Source organism: Crinia signifera, chromosome 9, assembly GCF_055691185.1.
Source record: "Crinia signifera chromosome 9, ASM5569118v1, whole genome shotgun sequence".
NCBI classification, from domain to species: Eukaryota; Metazoa; Chordata; class Amphibia; order Anura; family Myobatrachidae; genus Crinia; species Crinia signifera.
In genome coordinates, this window is record NC_139225.1 from 129,185,732 (window position 1) to 129,205,477 (window position 19,746).

Consider the following 19,746-nt stretch of genomic DNA (forward strand, 5'->3'; position numbering starts at 1 on the left):
TGTGTAAAGTAGTTGGAACATTCCTAAATGCTTCCCTAAAGCTCTGTACACACGGGGCGATATGCTCCCTCGATGATATATCGCTCACTGTCCCGTATTCATCAGCGACGAGCAATGGTCGCTACTGAAAACGATACACTGACGGGGGAAGCTGCTGGTCACAGGGACATGCTCCTGCAACCAGCGGCCAATTCAGGGCCGGTCTCAGGAACGAGCACTCTGCGTCTGTCGCATCATACACATGGGGGAATGGTCCGCGACCATATCCTGAGCAATATTGGCTAGAATTGCCCCGTGTGAGGGGTATGAGCCATTGGTCGACTATTTAGGTCGACATGCATTGGTTCGACCACTGGAGGTCGACACCTGAAATAGATTGACATGGCTAAGGTCGACAGGGTTAGAAGATTGACACAAGCATTAGTTTGACAATGGCAAAAGGTTGACATGAGTTTTCCATGTTTTTTTTTTCTCCTATTGTCGACATGTCTACATGGACACCACCTACCAACACTCTGCCACAAGGAGAAGTGCTTGGTAAATGTAAGATAAATGCGCAGAACTTAAGTATCCATTTGTAATACTTAAAACACACTTGACTGATCTAACTTAAGGGATGCAATTAATTATGCCAAATCCAAAAATCATCTCAAACTGCGTCCTGTACATAAAGCCAACAAGTTGCTCTGCAGACATCTAATGGGGTGATCTGGGCACAAGTCTCCTCCATTCATGCTCCCTGATTACATCTCCTGCTTACTAAGCAGATAATTCAGTCTGCACTCTCTGTATAACACCAGGAAGGGCTCAGTTACAGGAAGTCAGTCATCTGATATTCATGTTTGTCCCAAAGTAAGGAAACCATTTAATATCTATTACACTCTCTCTGGGACACACTAGTGACATACCAAATTTGTGGCACATGTAAAAAAAATATTGAATCTTATCCTGGGGTTCTCAAACTCGGGAGAATTTAATTTCTGATTCTGAGGCCCGTAACCCCAATGCGGCCGGTGAGGGGTTAAACGGCGAGGATCGCAGAAAACAAGCGGTCCTCACTGTTAACCTACCTCGCCGGCTGTTCACCATATTCAATGTTCGGGGGGAAAACCTCACGGTCACAGGACAGCGAGGATTCCCCCAAACAGCGAGGCTTGTGGCTAATGCAGGGAGCCTGCTGCATTTAGCCGCAAATCTCACGGTTTCTGCGGCCGCATACCCTGATTCCTCTCACTCCAAAATAAGAGCAAGGGGGAATCAGCGTATGCGGGGGGTCAGTTGACTATTGACCGGGCGAGCAGGCAGCACTGCTCGCTGTCACCGCTCGCCCCCGGCATTGAATACACCCTTGTGAGGAGACCTGTATAACATGCACTGTGTGGGGTCCTGAGGGCCGAGTTGGAGAACTTGTGATCTAATCCATCCATCTACACTGTGCAACCCATAGAAACCCAATATACATTCTTTCTTTTTCTAAACTATACTAGAATAATAGCCCTGTGATGCAACAACATAGGGTGACATGGTAGCAGTACTGCTGTTCTACAGCTGGGGGTGCCATGTTGCTGTACTCCCAGGGGGGATCTCTCTGGCTGACTCCTCAGTAGACTCTTGTGCTGATCTACAGGAAAATGGCTCAGATGCTTTTTCCCTGGTGATTGTAGTTCACAGGCACAGATCTTGGGAATCCAGGCGCTTTCTTCTAGAGCCAACAGATATAGAAGTATTTTAAATGGACTTGGGAGTCCGTTTGCACTGCGTGCCTTACACCCATGAGCTCTGCACAGTGGACACAGTTGATGTTTGGCTGGTTTAGGCGGGCTGCATAAGCGGAATGGCCAGTAATGGCAAGTTACTGATCGTATTGAAACCCCAACCTGCTAACTGAGGGTTAATACAAGTTCATTCTGTCTGTGAGTCTTCTTAATGACCCATTGCCACCACAACAGGTAATACTACATCACTTATATAAGTTTTATTGAAAGTGTAAGCAAAACGCTACTTCAGAGTCACCCATCATATTTCAGAGGGGGCACATTCTGAAAATGTTAAGATTATATTGGAAAGCGGGCAGATACATGGTTTTCACCATCCTATTGTTTATAAAATGTGAAAGCAAAAAAGGTTTTCTATAAAATAGTCTACAGATGCATCCACTTACATTATATTTAGCCTCCTTCCGCGGTAAACAGACATGGCGTGACTATAGCGCTGGGCGTCTTTTTATGTGACATTTTCTGTTAAATGGCATTCTATTTGCAAAAAAAAAAGTAAATAAGATGCACAAGCAGCTTCTGCAGATTAAAATGTGTCATGTCTATATTCAGTGTACGACTTGGTAGTACCTGCATAGGAAATGTTATATTACACAGTTTTCCAGGAAAATGCTGTAACGTTCCATTTGTTATGCAGATACAGCTGCAGAATATAGGCATGCCACGCATCATTTTATCCAGCAGAAGCCGCTTGTGGATCCTATTTGTTTTGCAAGTACAGTAAGATGATATTTAACAAAAAAGGAAGAAAAAAAGCACCTAACAATACGGTGCCACAGGAAGCAGTGTTTTGTATAACAAGGGCCCGTGCAAGCCCTGTCAGCGCCCCAGGCGATCCCCCTCGTGCCCTCCCCCCTCTGCTCCCCGTCTCCCTTCTGCTCACCTGGTCCGGGGGGGGGGGGGGGGTTGCAGACGCCCCGCTGCTTAACGCTGCTCACCACCAGCTCCTACCTGGTCCGGGGGTGGGGTTGCTGGCACCGATCACAGGGGGGAAGGGGCGGGGGTGGCACGGATGCCACACCACTCTCCCACTCCCCTCCGCTCAACACCCGTTCCGACCTGGTCCACGGGAGGGGGTGCTGACACCAATCCCCTTGCTCCACGGGGCAGGGGTGATACGCGCAATGTATGCTGTGATCCACGGGTGGTGGGGGTGTAGGGGAGGGAGGGTGGTTAGGAGGCAGTCAGTCACCTGTGACCCGGTCTTCATAGGGGGAGGGCTGTGGGCACCGGTAACCTGGCTCCATGGTGGGTACAGCCGCCTCCACTTCCATACATAGTGCCGCCCTCCAGTGGCCTAATCCTGCCTAGTGGTGGCGCCGGCCTTGTGTATAACATGACTTGTATACCATGGAGGCTAGATGTACTTTGCTTGGAGTTAATTACATTAAACAGCAATGCTAATTACCTAGATGTCAGTGTTTCACCCAATCCGGCACATCCTTCCCTAGCACACTCTCCAGCCACACTCTTCTCACCTCGCCTCCTTTCTGCCGCTCCTCTGTTTTAAACCTGACCACTTGGTGAATGAAGATAGACCCAAAGAACCTCTCTTTACTCTTCTATATCTGGGGAGCTGTGAGACTGGGAGGCCAGACACTGAATACATGACCTCATGCTGCTTGGTTTGTACAAGCAAATAGAATTTATCATAGAAATGGAAACCAAGATGGTGGCATCTGCGAGGGTGCAAGAATGAGCAAGTTATACTAATGAATGGAATATATTGAGGTTTCCCTTGCTAAATACAGGCTATGGGCTATCATCGGGCTTCATTTTGCACTGCAATGGAAACACTTGTGTCATTTTGTGGTATTGTATTATTTGAATGAACTGATGACATGGAGAAGCTGCAGATAGAGAAGTTTCCCACTCAGAGATGATGTAACCCTCCTGCTCATCTTATACTTCTACTAGTACTCCTTCTGCACATTCCAGCTGCTGGGGGGGGGGGGGATTCTACATATATTACCCAGACATGCATATACACCATACATACATACACTCACACACACACTTACCTACAGCAGCGACAATATGTAGATGGGGGGGGGCAGGCACAATATTACTAAGCCCCGAGATTCGCTGGTCTATCCGGAGGGGGTGGGGCCATAGTGATGCAGACGCCAGTTCTAATGTCATATTGTCTTAGTAATATTGGCCTCTCTCCTCTGTCTGTCTATGGTTTCAGGGTACACGGAAACACCCCCTGTGTGTGCTACTGTTTTGTGAGGCAATTCGTGTCCTGACCGTGTTGCTTTAAGATGGTTTTATAAGAGTCTTTGTGATGATGGGCTGTCTGGCTATGTTTGGGGATTACACAGAGAGGAGATAAAACACTTCAAACATCTGCAAGAGGATGAATAACATTCAGCTGATTAACTGTAATCTGTAACATTTCGGAGTAGTTCCCTCAGACTCTCCCAGCTTTGATGTGGTCTACAACGAATGCCTTTCCCACATACAGTGGGCAGATAAAACCATTGGGGAAAACTAAACACAAGTCTCTATCTACAGTGCTCTCAGCCCCCCAACCTCCCACTCCCTGCGTCAATATCCTTATGTAATTTAGTGGCTTCCTTTTGCACTTGAGCTGATGACCCCATTATAGACAGATAATGTATGGAGGGTTCTACTAAGCTCTACAGTTGTTTATTGCCACCTCTCCTCAATGCCCACAATCAATACAAGATACTGTCGGAGTCCGTGGGCTTCATTCAGAGAATGTAAAATGGGCATGGTGCACTTTTGGAGGTAATGTGCACAAGTGTACCTGAACTTACACCAAAATGAGTTTGTCTACAAGCTAGAAGTATATACTGTTGGGAGACTTTGAGTGCAGCAAGGGCGTTCCATGGTTATGAGATTTCATTTTGTGGCATGAGAGCTTTCTAATGGCCCTTCAATAATTATACACTGCCCAGTCTCTTCTATATTTAGCCAGATCTGTTAAGGTGCGCACACAAGGGGGGGAAAATATTGCTCAGTTTCTCATTTTCATCAGCGACCATGCTGGGTGGTGCGGCAGAGGAAATCAGCTGGTCGCAGGAGCTAGAATGGGGCTGAAAACGGGAGCGCGCACCCGGCGATTTATCGCCAGCGACCATATTTCCAGCGATTTCAGCCCCTATCGCCCCCATGTGTACACAGCTTAACTCACCCCCTGTGTGTATAATGCTGGGCGGGGTTACAAGAGTGATTGACAGCGTTATACACAAATAGTTTCTGCCTTGGGACACACCACCGCCCCCGCCCACCATCCACCATTATACACCACATCCAACTGGTGTAGGTAAGCAGCCCGCACACCCCCCTCCTGCTGCATCAGCGGGTCTGCCTGCACCCCCCTACCGGAACAGCAGGTCTGCCAACAACGCCGGAGCGGGTGGTCTACCGAGACCAGCAGGGAGGGGGGGGTGCGGGCATACCCGCTGCTTCGGGGAGTTGCAGGCAGTCCTTCTGCTCTAGCGGGGGTGGGGGGGGGGGAACAGCGGTGGAAAATTACAGTACTGTGGGACAGATGTAATAAGCCTTAAAAAGATAAACGATAGTGTGATAAATGTCCAGCCAACTGTAATGTTATAGGCTGGTTTAAATATGGCAGTTAGGGGCTGATTGGCTGGACCTTTATCACCCTCATGTTTATCTCTCTTTAAGGCTTAATACATCTGCCCCTGTGTTCTTTCCCAGCTTTTGCTCAACCCTCCTCCCTATTTAATGCACTATGTAATACTTCTGTTCTTGATGGTGTCGCTCCACTGACCACAATTTACTCTTGCAGATAACGGACCGTATTCTGGTTGAGTCCCAAGGCATCCTGTGTGAGGACCTCCCCACACCCGCGTTACCTGGCAATTTGCATGGGAACACCCATAAATCGCTGGGAATTCCCATATGCAATTTGCCCAGCCAGCCACCCCATGAGCCCCCATCTGGACTTTTATGGGTGCTCACACACAGCAGCATAAAAACCTATGCGCAGTTGCAAGCAATCAGTCCCCTGTGCAAACGCACGGGAGGATCTATTCAATCAGAATCCCCCCCCCCCAATTCCTCAACCTTGGCTCACCAAATGCACCAGATTTCTGCTATAAAATGCTCACATGCTGCTGAGCAACAATGGAGGAAATCGCTCTCTAAGGAAGACTTTCTCCATTTCAAACCTTTGCTCTATTCTGTCAGTGCTGCCCTTTCCCTTGCTACACAGTCGTACTGCAAGAATCTCCTCTCCTCCCATCTTTTAAACCCCAGCGTTTCTTTGCCACTGTCGACTCCCTTCTCCGCCCAACCCTACTTAGTCTCTCCTCCTCAATCTTTTCTCTGGACTTTGCCAATACTTTACATCCAAAATGGACTCAAATCCCACCAGAACATCAGCAACCAGCCACCTCCTCTCCCTTACCACCCCTCCTCATCCTCCTTACCGACTCTTCCTCATCAGATACATGGGAGAAAGATGTCACTCATGGCCCTCATCTGTTCCTCACCCCCACCACATTCCATTTGACACTATGCCCTCCTGCCTCTTCCAGTACCATTCTCCTTCTGCTTGTTCTCATCTTGCCCACCTCCTCAATCTATTGCTATCATGAGGCACTGTCCTGTCTGCATTCAAACATGCCATTTTCTCTCCTATTCTTAACAGAACTTCCCATGATCCAAACATCCTCTCCAACTACTGAACCATCTCCTCCCTTTTGCCTCCAAAGTCCTTGAGTGTATTGTCTACATCTGGATTTTTGCCTTTCTTTCCTCCCACTCACTGCTTGACCCATTCAGCCTGGTTTCCATCCTCTTCACTCCACTAAAACTGTCCGGTCTGCAATGACCTTCTTGTTGCAAAGTCCAAAGGCTTCTTCTCTCTCCTTATTCCCATTGACCTCTCTGCTGCTTTTTATGCTGTGGGCCACCCTCTTTCTGCAAACCTTCACTTCCTTGATCTGCATGATAATGCCCTCTCCTGGTTGTCCACCTACCTCTGTGACCATTCCTTCTCTGCCTCCTCTCATGATTTCGCTCCCCGCACTAACTGTAGGTATCCCGAAGATACTGTTCTTGGTTCTCTCCCTTTCTCCATACCACCTCTTTGAAGCTGGTTACACACTGGACAAAATGTGTACCCATCGTTCTTGTTAAGCGGACAGCAAGTACATGCACACTTGGCAGAAGGCCACGGGAGGGGGGATGGTGGAGGCAATTCTGCATTCCATAGAGCTGTAACAGCCAGGATGCTGGTGAGAAGGAGACTTGTATCCTCTCCTCACCCTTGTATCCTCTCCTCACCCTATCACCTTCCCCTCTCTCTACCTTTTTTTTTTTCTCTCCCCTTCCACCTCGTCTTTCCACTTTTTTGCTCTCAACTTGTCCCCTTTTCTCTCTCCCCCACCTGTCTCTCTCACCTTCTGTGTCCTTTTTTCCCTCTCTCTTCCCCATGCCCCCTCTCTTTCTCCCAACCCTCTCTATGACCCAAATATATCAAGCTTTGGAAAGTGATAAACCGCCAGCCAATTAGCTCCTAACTGCCATGTTACAGGCTGGGTTTGAAAAATGGCAGGTGGAATCTGATTGGCTGGTTATCACTCCACTTTATCAATATTTGAAGCTTGATACATCTGGCCCTGAATCTATCTCTCTGCCCTTAGTCTTTCTCCTTTCACTTCTCCCCTTCTCTTTCTCAACTCTTCTTTGCTTTCGTTCTCCCTCTCTCCATCTCTAACCCCTTTCCCTCTGACACCCTCTTTCTCTTCCCTCTTTTTCGATGAAGCCCTCTCTCACTGACCACTCCTCTCCTATTCCTTCTTGCTCCTCTCTCCTCGACACGCTCACTCCACTCACTCTTTCTTCTCCTCCCCCCCCCCCCCCCCCCAAGAGTAGACATTGTGGCATAATATATGATGGGACCTAGAAACCGTGGAGTAGGACCCCAGCATTATAAAGTGAGGGGTCCCATATATTCTTTCACTGACCGCAATCACTGATGATGATAAGTTAGGTCGGGTGCACACCAGAGTAATGCAGGGGATGGTGTCGCGATGTGCAATGCTGCAGCATAGTATTGTACGCAATATCTTCTGATTTTCCATGCTGCAAGCGGGCATACACACTGTACTATCCGGCTGATTGAGCCGACATCGTTCAGGTGTGTACGCCTCCTTACACTCTGACGGCGCTCTCCCTAGGACAAGGCGGCTGACCACATCTGGATATGGTCCTTGCTATAAGAGACTGCTCCAAAACATGGACCTTGTTAAAAAGAAGACTAAAGGGTCCTACACACGGGGCGACAGGAGGGAATGGGCGTTCTGAGCGATGCTACAATGCTCAGCGATGTGTCAGGGGCTGTGTTCTCCGCTGAGAATACTGGCCCTGACCGATTTGAATAACCTGCGTGCGGGTTATTAATGGGCCCCAGATACAGACCCGTGGGGCCGCGCATTTACATCGCTGTGTGCACTACACACACCGCGATATTCAGGCATTTTCTGAGCAATTTAGTGAAATTACTTAAATGCTCAGAAAATTTCCAAATATCACTTCATGTGCACACTATGCTATATACAGGTCCTCAAGGATGGTGGTTGTCTGTTATATGTGGGCAGAACTCCTTCTAGTATATGTGGAGATTCAGAAGATGGTTTTATATGAGTGTTGTTGTCCTCTTTGATGCATTCCTCTATATCTGTCTGCTCTCTGACCATTCAATCTGTTTATTTGCAGATCACCCTCCGGTCCTGTACTAACAGCACAGAGGTATTTATTACATCCATGCTGTAGAAGATTTCTATATTGTGCTTTTATTATATCTCTTGAATTATAATATTAGTTGTTTAGTATTACATTATTTTGTAGTAAGTTGTATTAAATGCAGGGTTTCATATTTAGTGTACATTCTGCTAGGAATGACAAAAACGTACCCTGTTCTTAACAATACTCCATTCACCCCCCAGAAAATAACATTATCATTGACTACTTATTATGCACCTAAAAAATAAAGTAGCAAATACATACATAAAATGAGCATAAAGCTGTGTGTGGTTTGATAAAACGAACCATGCAGTTATGATATTGCATTTTATTGCACTATACTGTATTCTGTTGCATTATGTACAGATTATTTACTGCTTTTGGCTGCAATGAGACTATACAAGTTTGAGACCGATGCCACTTGAGTATATCACTCCGTGGCATAGCAAGAGACGCTCATGTTCCCTGTGGCGGTGGAGCTCTCCGTCGTCCCCATCGCTGCCCTGACCCCCCCCCCCCCCTTACCCTGCCTGTCCGCTGAGAGAGTTTGACACACGTCCAAGTCCCTCTCCGCCGGCGCTCGCCAGAGGGGATGTTCTGGTGGGCGCCGGGATTGAATGACAGGAGCTACATCTGTATTTAAAATATATATATATTTTATGCAGTGCAAGGTCAGTATGGTCATTCCCCCCCACTTCCTATTTTGCCAGGGAGACTATAGTCCATTTACCATTCGATGATGGTACTCTTTACCCACCCCCCCCTCTCCCCAGACCATTGACTGTTTAACCCTTGGAATGCCTTTAAAAAAAAAAAATTATGAATATTGCCAATCAAGCCTTTTTTATTAACCCTTGTAGTGCCAACGTTGCTGTGAGATCTTCAAAATATCTGTTAAAATGCAGGCGAATGTTCTTTGTTTGGGTGCACTATTTAACTAAACTTCAATTGAATTGATTCGGCTGTATTTGTATTTATACTAAAAGAACAGATGCATTTTTAGCGGATATTTTAAGCATCGTGCGCTGCATCGTTGTAACGAAGTTAATTACATTTCCAATGATTGTAATAAAATTCTCAATAGACTGAGCAGCATCAATGGTATAATCTGTAAGACAGCAGGAGCAGTGACAGCTGTATATCGCCTTCATATATGGGGACACAAGTTTCTAGCAATCGGTAGGGGGGGTGTCCCTGATATCGACTACCCCCTCATCCGGTGCCCCACACTTGGGCCAGTATGCGAAGGCAGTGCAGGTGGAGGAATGCAGTCCTAATGATGTGTTTACACTGCAGAAGTTAATCCTTGAGAGTTCTCCTATTAATCTACTTGATAGTTGTGGGAAACACTGTTTGGGAAAAGTCATTTTTACTTAATTACTGAGAATTCCTAATGTTCTTGACCTAATAAACATCAGATGTGCTTTATTGGGTGGGAGAGGAGCTTGTTACCAGGAAATTCTTCATCGAGCGATTTATATACATGACGCACTCCGCCAGTATGCTGCCTGATGGGCATGTATATAGCAATACAGTAATGTGTTCTAGTAGCCCGGTGCATTCAGCGGCTACCTTCTCATGAATATCACCTGCGCCGACCACAAGGCTGCTTATGAGTCATCGTTCTGTCAATGTGGATAGATTTATTTTTGTTTTCTCCCCTCTACAAGGATTTATCACTAATGGTCACATACGATTTGAACGTTTTATGGTATCGCGCTGCACGGGCATATCACAAAGTACAAAAAGAACCGTGCAGGCAGTGCTAGATCGCATCTAGTTCAAATTACTCTTCTTTTAGTGCATCGCATGCGATTTGAACTAGATGCAATCTAGTACAATGCCGCACAGATCACACTGAGTTTGGGCACCATAACTACCAGGCGATAATGGCTGGCAGCACTGTGAGTCCTCTTTCTGCCTCACCAGCCATTCTTGTAAGTTTCTAAACATGCATTGCCAGGTCATAGATATACACAATGTACATGTACACAGTAGAGGGATTTTATTATTTAAATGTATTGTTTATTTTTGGCCACTGCATACGTGCCTGCTCTGCGCCAGTGTAGGGACTAATGAGGATTTAGCTGCAAAGCAAGTGACAGTGGTCAGAGTAACACAGGGGAGTCAGGACCATTTTCTGTGCATGCCAAACACGGCTACTGCGAATTCGTCCAAAGTTGGAGAGCCCTCGACATCTTGGGGGAGCCGGTCTAATGTAGGGTACACACCAGGACGACCCGCTCACGATGTCTCGTCCGACCTGCTCACGGTGACGCGGGGGGCACGACCCGCTCACGATGTGCACCGTGAGCGGGTCCGATCCGATGGCGACCCGCACCCGGCTGTATGGTCGTCATTGAGATCCTACTTGCAGCAGGTAGGATCTCAATAACGACCGACCGACCCGCAGGACCGCGCATCGGATCGGTATCGGTCCACACCAGGTCAGAAAAGGGCCCAATCAGCACACAATCTACATCCAATTGATCGGAATTGGATCTAGATTGTGGGGATCGGGCCCTAGTCGTCCTGGTGTGTACCCAGCATTAAACCGCATCGACTTTCTCAACGTATGTCTGATGTTTCCGCTGTTGTATGTTAGCGATGTATGCAAGATACCAGCAGTGGCCATCTCTATGCACAAGACAGCGTGTTAGTTGTTCGCTTATTGCACAATCAGCCGAGAGAGCTTGGTAAATAAGGAGAGGCACCATCTTTGGTAAAACCAAGCCTTTATCCTAGACCTAGATGAATGGTTTTCTTCTTATGAATGATGAGATCTGTACGTATTTGTATGTGCTGGTCCGGGAACATAGAGGGTCAAGTTTTGAAAACTGTGTCTGTATCTGGGCAATGTACACTCTGTGCAGTGTTCACAGAACCAATAACCGGCTTGTGTCAGATTCCATAGCCAGGGTTTCACATTTGTCTGCAAAATGTATCTGTTGTGTTTATGTCCAGGACATTTCCTCCACCTGGCAATGATAAATGAGCTGCTTGGGCTGTGATGCCCCTCGCTGCAACCCCAGTGTAAATGTTTTCCTGTTAAGGGTGTGCTGTGCGTGTACAGAAATATCACATGGCTGTGTCAGCAGTGTTCAGGTCCACCAAAGGAAATCAGGGATGTGGCCCTATAGAACAGGACATTTAAAAAATGAAATAAAGATAAAGTAGTAAATTTGCAATTTGGCACATTCAGAACCGGTAATTACAATTTCTTATCACCGCTACTCACAGCAACTAAAAAAAATACATACATTTCCTAAGGACCTTCTCCTGGTGTTTTCAATGGAATGTAACCCATAGGCTATAGCGACAAAATCATACAGCCTACCAACCCATGTAGAAACCAGCTGTTGCAGATCACTACATACCTCCACTGTAGCGCTGCCAGCCATCAGTTGTAACCCACCATTTTGTTGTGCAAGACTTTTTTTGGTACTTGTGGAATATCACGGCTCCCACGACCTTGATCGGATGCAAAAAAATCGCATACGATCAAATCGCATGCGATCGCACCCGATTTTGCACTGAAATGCATCAAAATGCATTGAAATGTGTAGTAAAGTTGTGAAATGCCCCCACATGCCATTTTTCAGAGTGTACCACCCCCACAATCAACGTCAACCCGAAGCGTGGCAAGCGCATCGGTACGCGTCCTACGACCTTTTCATACCCCCACTATCCACGTTGGCGTGGAGTTGAGAATAGAAAGTGTGGCGAGCGCACCGAGCCCGAAGCGTGGCGAGCGCACGCGGATACCTTCACAGCTATACGCGTCCCCTCGCGGGCTTCACAGGTATCCGCGGGGCTCGCTGCGCTCGCCACACTTTCTATTCTCAACTCCACGCCGACGTGGATAGTGGGGGTATGAAAAGGTCGTAGGACGCGTACCGCCGCCCCTCGCGGGCTCACCACGCTTCGGGTTGGCGTTGATATTGGGGGTGGTACACAGTGAAAAATGACAGTTGGGGGCCAATTAACATGTTTACTACACATTTCAATGCATTTTGATGCATTTCAGTGCAAAATCGGGTGCCATCGCATACGATTTTTGAACAAAAATGCTCAAAAATCTGTAAAAATCGCATCGTATGCCACTACATATGGCATACGATGCCATACGATGGGAGCCGTGATACTCCACAAGTACCCTTTTTTTGTTTGGTGGGCGAATGAGTAATGCACAGCACTCCCTCAGATCCCCAGTATTGTGACCAATACAACCATCACTGCACTGACATGTCACATGAGCAGATATTTCTCATGCTCGCCCTTCATACTACCTACACGGTTATGTAATATATCCACTCTCCCTCCTCTGGCACAACCAAGTTGTGCATATGTTGTATGACAGGATGGAAAAGATCATTCCACGGCAGCTGACAGCATTTCTCTGAATAACACAAATGATTCAGTTTTTCACGCAGAGGAAGTTTAACCTTAATGTGCTTTCTCAGCCAGAGGCGACCTATAAAAGTACCAGCTAGGGTTACTAGAGTTCTAATATCTATAAGATTACATAATCTGTATCCGGGCCATCGGGCAGCACTGTATGGTCAACATTGATAAGGTTGACATATGGAAATGTCGACATGAGTTTTATTTGAATTTTTTTCCATCCACATAGACTCCGATTGAAGACAGGTGCAATGTGAAGAGCCATACAAGAAGACACAGGGTAGATGTATGAAGCCGCGATAAGGGAGAAGTGAGCCAGAGGAGGATTGGCCTATGGCAACCAATCAGCACCAAAGTAACATCTATAATTTGCATAATATAAAATTATACAGAGCAGGTGATTGGTTGCCATGGGCCACTTCTCCTCATTGGATCACTGCTTCATACATCTAACCCTCAGTGCGTTCATTTAGGGTCCACGTGATCTACAAACTGACACCCCAAAAAAACTAATTTTGATCTCTTCATGTTTGGACCTATCGACCCTTTATCCTATAACCTTCACAATTCACCAACTACTAGGGAGGTTAATGCAAATTATATATATTTTGGGGGGAGTTTTTCCAAGTAATGTGAGGATACTGTACATGTACTGTAACAGTGATTAAGCTGCATATATTATCCACAGATCATGATTATTCCTGGCATTGCTTGCAATGTTTACCCGAGGATTACACAGGATGCATGTACATACAATCTTTAAAGGCCCCCATACACTAGGGCGACTTGTCCTTAGGACAAGTCGCCCCCGACTTCCCCCTGAGCTTTTCCGGCTGCTCCCCGGGGGAGCTTGATTAGATTGGCACTTGATGTGCCATTTTTTACATGTGATAAATCGTCTCGATTTATCACATGTAAAAAAACCCGGGGAGCGGGGGGGGGGGGGGGGGGGGGGGGCTACAGAGCAGGGCTGCTGGTGGGAGCAGGGGGGGCTGGGGACGCTGCGGGGGACACAGGCGGCATAGAGCCGGGCAGAGGGAGCCGGGAGCTGTCAGTGCTAGGAAAAAAAGCCTATACAATGAATGGGCAGCCTGTGATTGTCTGAGCGCTCTCTCAGCCAATTGCTGACTGGCTGAGAGAGCGCTCAGCCAATCACAGGCCGCCCATTCATTGTATGGGATTTTTTTTTTTATTCAGTGCTGACAGCTCCCGGCTCCCCCTGCCTGGCTCTATGCTGCCTGTGTCCCCCGCAGCGTCCCCAGCCCCCCTGCTCCCTCCACCGCCACGCCTCCCCACTAGGTCCCAAGTCGGGTGGTCGGACGTGCAGCAGGTTCGACCACCCGACGCAGATCCGATGCACACGGGACCGTGCATCGGATCTGAGGGGACATCAAAACTAGCCGATTTTGGTCCGATTTCGGCCAGATCCAACTGATCTGGCCGAAATCTGACCAAAATCGGCTAGTGTATTGGGGCCTTAAGTGTTTACTAGAATTACATTCCAGCCAGCTGTAGGAGGGTGAGCTCTAAAAATCCAGTGGTGAATTTCCCATTGGGCATATGATGTGCCTAGGGGCGCCACTTTCAAAGAAAATAAAAATCAAATTAAGGGACGGCCATTGCTGTGTTGCCTGGGGCAACCTGACCCCTATATCCAATGCTCAAATCTATTAGTCAGCTAAGTGGGTTCACCTAGGCTACATTCTTTTTATTTTTTTATTATTATTATATTTTTGGAGGGGGGGGGGGGTTGTTTGTTACTATAGTGCCTATATGTTGATTGGTCTTAACATTTTGATTGATTTTCTGTAACTTTAAGTAAGGGAACCTGTGTTACAACAGACTACCCACTGTACACTATGCTAGAAAAGCAGAGAATGATATCGTTAACGATTTCCCTTGTACTCCCCAGAGCTACAGAATGAACAATATAGAGCATACTGTACACACTGAATAACTTCAAATGATAAAGACAAAGATAAAAGGGGGATTCAATCCGGCATTACAACGGTCGGAATCCCGGGCCGTTTTAGTTTCACTCGACAGCCATAATCCAATGTTCCGGCTGGTCAAGTGTCGGAAAGTTTGAGGATTGTCGAAAACGCAGCCACTCCTGACAATAGACTATGGGGCAGATGTATTAAGCCTGGAGAAGAGATAAACTTGAGGTAAAGTGAAAGGAGATAGAGCACCAGCCAATGACCTGTGTTTGAAAATGGCAGTTGGGAGCTGATTGGCTGGTACTTTATCTCCTTTCATCTCCAGTTTATCTCTTCTCCAGGCTTAGTGCATCTGCCCTAATCTTCCATATGGAGGCGGGTTTGTAGCAGGTGAATCCTGGCTGAGATGGAGAGTCCTGGACGGGATTGAATACCTTAACTGCCGATATTTCCACTGTTGGAAGAATCGGCGCACAGTTTGCTTTACCACTGACCATCTTGTTTGATGCAAAATGTGTCTTTATCTTTCGTGCACAGTGAATGCGCCTAGTCGGTAACAATATAGGCAAAATTGACTGCATGTGCAGATGAGAAAGGGGGTCGATAATGACTCTCAGGAGCCCACGTCGTTATCGTTCATACACACTGAGCCTTGTGGTTATCATTAACGTGCATATTGTCTGTACAGAGCTATAGATCCATCAGTGCTGGGGAGAAGTGTGTAGGTGGCATGAAAAAACACCACTTGTGTCTGTTGTAGTCCTAAATGTTTTGGGAACATTAAAGGTCTGAAACATTGATCACTACAATGGACTTATAAGTGTGTGTTTTTTTTTTTTATCAAGTCCAGATTGCTACCGCATATTAGCTACTACAAGTTGGTTTAAACCAAAAAAAAAAACTTGTGTCTACCTTTTCCTGTGTTGACCATGTTAATGTCGACCTATTTAGGTGTCTACCAACTCATCGCCGACTGGACTTTGTCATATAGCTGTGCCATATCGGAACACCACAAAGCACCTAATCCCTTTGTTGATCTCCCATCTAACACAAAAAGAGTCAATCTAGAAATATGAACCTTAGTGATGTACAGTGTATATAGAAATTTAGCAAGATAGGCGTTTGTCACATGGAATGTTGCTATGGGCAACCAATAAGAATCAACTTATTTAGCACCTTCTAGGAGATAATAGATAGCATCTGATTGGTTGCCATAGCAACATCCCATGTGACATAGAACTAACATCTTAGTAAATTTCCCCCATGGAGAGAGATACAGTAAAACTTAAATAGGTCTCATCGACCGTTTAGCGCATCAAATGATCTTTAAAAACCACCAAGCTCTTTGCAGTGGTACACGGTCATTAGGTTGACATGATTAAGGTCGACCAGGTCAAATGGATGACCTAAGAAGGTTGACATTCAAAGGTCGACATGATGTTTCACTTTATTTTTTGAACCAACATGTGCCCTACCATACACTAGGGCGTGGACGGAGAGTCTGGTGAGCGGATACGGTGCACAAATATGGTGTCTGTCGACATTCGGGAGAAAAGGGAAAAACTCATGTTGATTTTTCCATTGTCAACCTTAGCCATGTCAACCTTACTGTCGACCCAATGCATGTTGACCTTAATTTGGTCGATCTAGTGGCCCATACCCCTTTGCAGTGAGCAAGGGCAATGTTTGGCGTTCCTGTGAAGTTGGATTACTAAACTATAAAATATTCCAAATTACGATACGGTTTAAATATTTCCACAGACCTCGTCCTCTTGGGCTTGTTGTATTACACGTTGTATTCAAATGTGTAACGTAGAAGTTCTTTCTGTTCTCCAAACCATGGCACAATCACGTTTAATGAACCCCGTAGGTAATGCTGTCCCTTGTTGTTGTGCAGGTGTTTATACGGGATCTTCTCTTCAAGTTAAAAGGACTCCAGAAACAGACTCTGCTGAGGAAGAACGGACTGGAGGTCAGGACTGAAGAGCAGATTCAGGAACACGTGTGACACCACCCCCCCCCCCCCCTTCCACAAGACTGACACTTATATACTGGGGGTGCAGGTCAGCATGTAAGGTGTACAGAGCATTCCTACAAAGACAAGCTGGTGAATTAGAATGACCTGTGTGACCTCAGGACTTTGCCGGAGGTGACTCCGCCTGATAGGACCATGTACCCATGTTCATTTATCCATTTCGCTTGTTTCAAGACATTTCATCTTGTTTTCATATTACAGGCCTTGAAGCCTGAGCCAGAGTTGACGCCATATTGCATTATCTCCTGTTCTTTACTGAGTGGCAGAATTGATGTATTTTACAGCAATATATCATTGATCGCCTTAAAAAAGACACCTTGAATAGAAGAAAAGACATTCAGATTCTTTATGGAACTAGTTCCCAAATATGATCTGTACCTCTCTTCTACACACAGCGATATTAATCCGTGTTGTAGTCTGAACCAATGGGCAGAATGTAATGAAGTCCCAAGTTTGGCCGATGTGCAGGATGTTGGCCAGACTTTGAATTTTTTTAAAGGGGCAATTAGTTACAAAGCAAAACTATGCCTTGTAAATCAGTGTTGGCTAACCTTGCCACTCCAGCTGTTGTTGAACTACACATCCCAGCATGCCCTGCATCCGTTTTGGAATGGCCAAATAGCAAAACTGTAGCAGGGCATGCTGGGATGTGTAGTTCAATAACAGCTGGAGTGGCAAGGTTAGCCATCACTGTTGTGACTGATTGTTCCTTTTATAAAAACCTCCTAATTCGGCCATCGGCCTGCAGGTTCGCCGAATTCTGGCCTTGTTACATCAGGCCCCAGATATAGCCTTTTTAATGGTAATCCGTTACCTCATTGTGGGATAAGGCAGAAGCAGGTCTGTGGAGAGAATGCCCACATCAACCAATCCTCTGAGGTATTATTTATATTATACATTCTATAAAATGATAGGTAGAACATAATTGGTTGCCATGAACAACTTCTTCACTGGTCCTCTTTTCCGATCTTTTCCCTGCTTGATACATCAACAACTAAGTTAAGGTCCCAGTGCATCAGCTGGCTGGATGTGCCGATGATCTGCCATTCATTGGGAAATCCGGTCCATGAATATTCCCGATTTCTCGACCCAGCCATCAGGGGAGCAGCACATGTTGCTGATGTATGGGAGGTTATTACTTAGCTAATTCTTACTGATTTGATAAGCTGCATGAGTATATTAGCCAATGGCATGGCTGCTGCCTCTATATGTAAATGACTGGCCCCCCTTAGCTGCTGAATTCTGCCAGTTACCTCCTACATACCGCACGCAACCTAATATACACCGCTAAGCTATGCAGAGGATCCTGATGCACCTGTTTTATAATTTCAATTTTCAGCTATTTTTGACCTACAGTACGTGAGAGACCACTACAGGTCAGCTGGTTTTGACTAGGACTGCTTAGGTCAGCGGTGGGGAAACTCCAGCCCCGGGTCATATACAGCCTCCGCAGCCGGTCTTTGTGGCCTGCCCGCCGGCTGTGCAGGGAGTCAAGTAAAGGGGAAATCTTGCGAGAGCTACCGACCTCTCGTGAGATTTCCCCTGTACTTGACTCCCTGCACAGCCGCCGGACCACACAGACCGGCGACTCTTAAACTGCGGCAGCTGCGGGAGATTTTTTTTGAGAAACGTTTGAAAATCGTGAAGCCGGCCTCACTGCGGGGACGGAACACTCACCAAAATTATTGTAGAATTGAACAATTCAAAGACTTGCAATCTTCATCTCTCCTTATTAATTGGGCGCCATCGCATCTCAAGCCTGAGCAGCAAACCGCTCTACCTGATCTGACCACCCATGTGACTAATTTGGACATAGATGTAACTGAGCCACTGCATCTGTTTGTGTACAGTACTGTATGTCTCCCTTTTTGGGCTCAGTCTTGTGGCACAGATATGCAGTAACCTTATTATTGAAGACTCCTTAGTAACTTGTAATCTGGCTGCCTCTCATGTGCTACATAACATGGACAGCCGTTGTGGCCCAGATATGGCTTTACTACAAAACATTCAGAGCTTAACAATGAGCTATTATTTTATTCTGGAAGACATTAATATATCAGCAAATGCCATTTTTCTGTAGGTATTTGTGTACTTTCTTCATGTTTCATTGCAAGGGGCACGTGCAAAGCACTAGTTTTCACAATAGAAATCAGCAATTCACTGCTGCACTTGTTCTACCTACTGATCTCCAACAAAATGTCCGCAGGGCTGAAAGTATGGTGACATTTTGTGTGATCTGGCTATAGTTAAAACCTGTTCCATATGGAAAGACACCCTGGACTCCAGAAACTCTTGGCTTTGTGAAAAATACTATGCTTTATGGCAAAATCCTAAATACTTCGCTCTCGGACCCTCTCCCATTTTATAACATTTTGTACTGCTGGCTAGTTTACTGACATAATGTTGAGCAAGCCTTATACAAAATATTTCTACAGGTGTGTTTCTTTGTAATATAAGTATTAACATTGTTATTTTACTGTTGCTTTATTGTTAATAAAACTTTATTTACCACCTATGACCTGTTGTGGAGGAAATGTTTCTATGTAAAATTCTGGAGTCCCTTCTCCATTTCATGGGACTTTAGTCTGTACCAAGCCGCATTTGGTTGGGGAGGACCCTGTTGTCTTTGTTCTGCTGGGGTTGTGAGATCTGAGAAATCTGGTGAGTCTAATAGGCCACATACATCTACAGATCGATTGTCAGATTGGGCTGGTTGGAACAAAATCCTGGTAATGGATGAGAGCAAATGACCGTTGACCATTTGCTTTGAATTGCTGGAAAACTACCAAACTGTCATTCAGATATTACCAGGTTTTTGTTCCAACCAGCCAAATCTGACAATCAATCT

At 46.1% G+C, this 19,746-nt stretch overlaps 1 protein-coding gene across 1 annotated transcript in view; it reads left to right on the forward strand.

Moving 5' to 3' along the window:
- The window catches only part of PPP1R14A (protein phosphatase 1 regulatory inhibitor subunit 14A), a 38,492-nt gene extending 19,079 nt beyond the window's left edge, over nucleotides 1-19,413 (forward strand). Inside the window, exons 3-4 of the mRNA XM_083159768.1 lie at nucleotides 8,493-8,525; nucleotides 16,761-19,413. Of these exons, the coding sequence (XP_083015894.1) occupies nucleotides 8,493-8,525; nucleotides 16,761-16,871 (144 nt within the window). The 3' untranslated portion in view covers nucleotides 16,872-19,413. The remainder of the gene's footprint in view (nucleotides 1-8,492; nucleotides 8,526-16,760) is intronic.
- The last annotated feature ends 333 nt before the right edge of the window (nucleotides 19,414-19,746 follow it).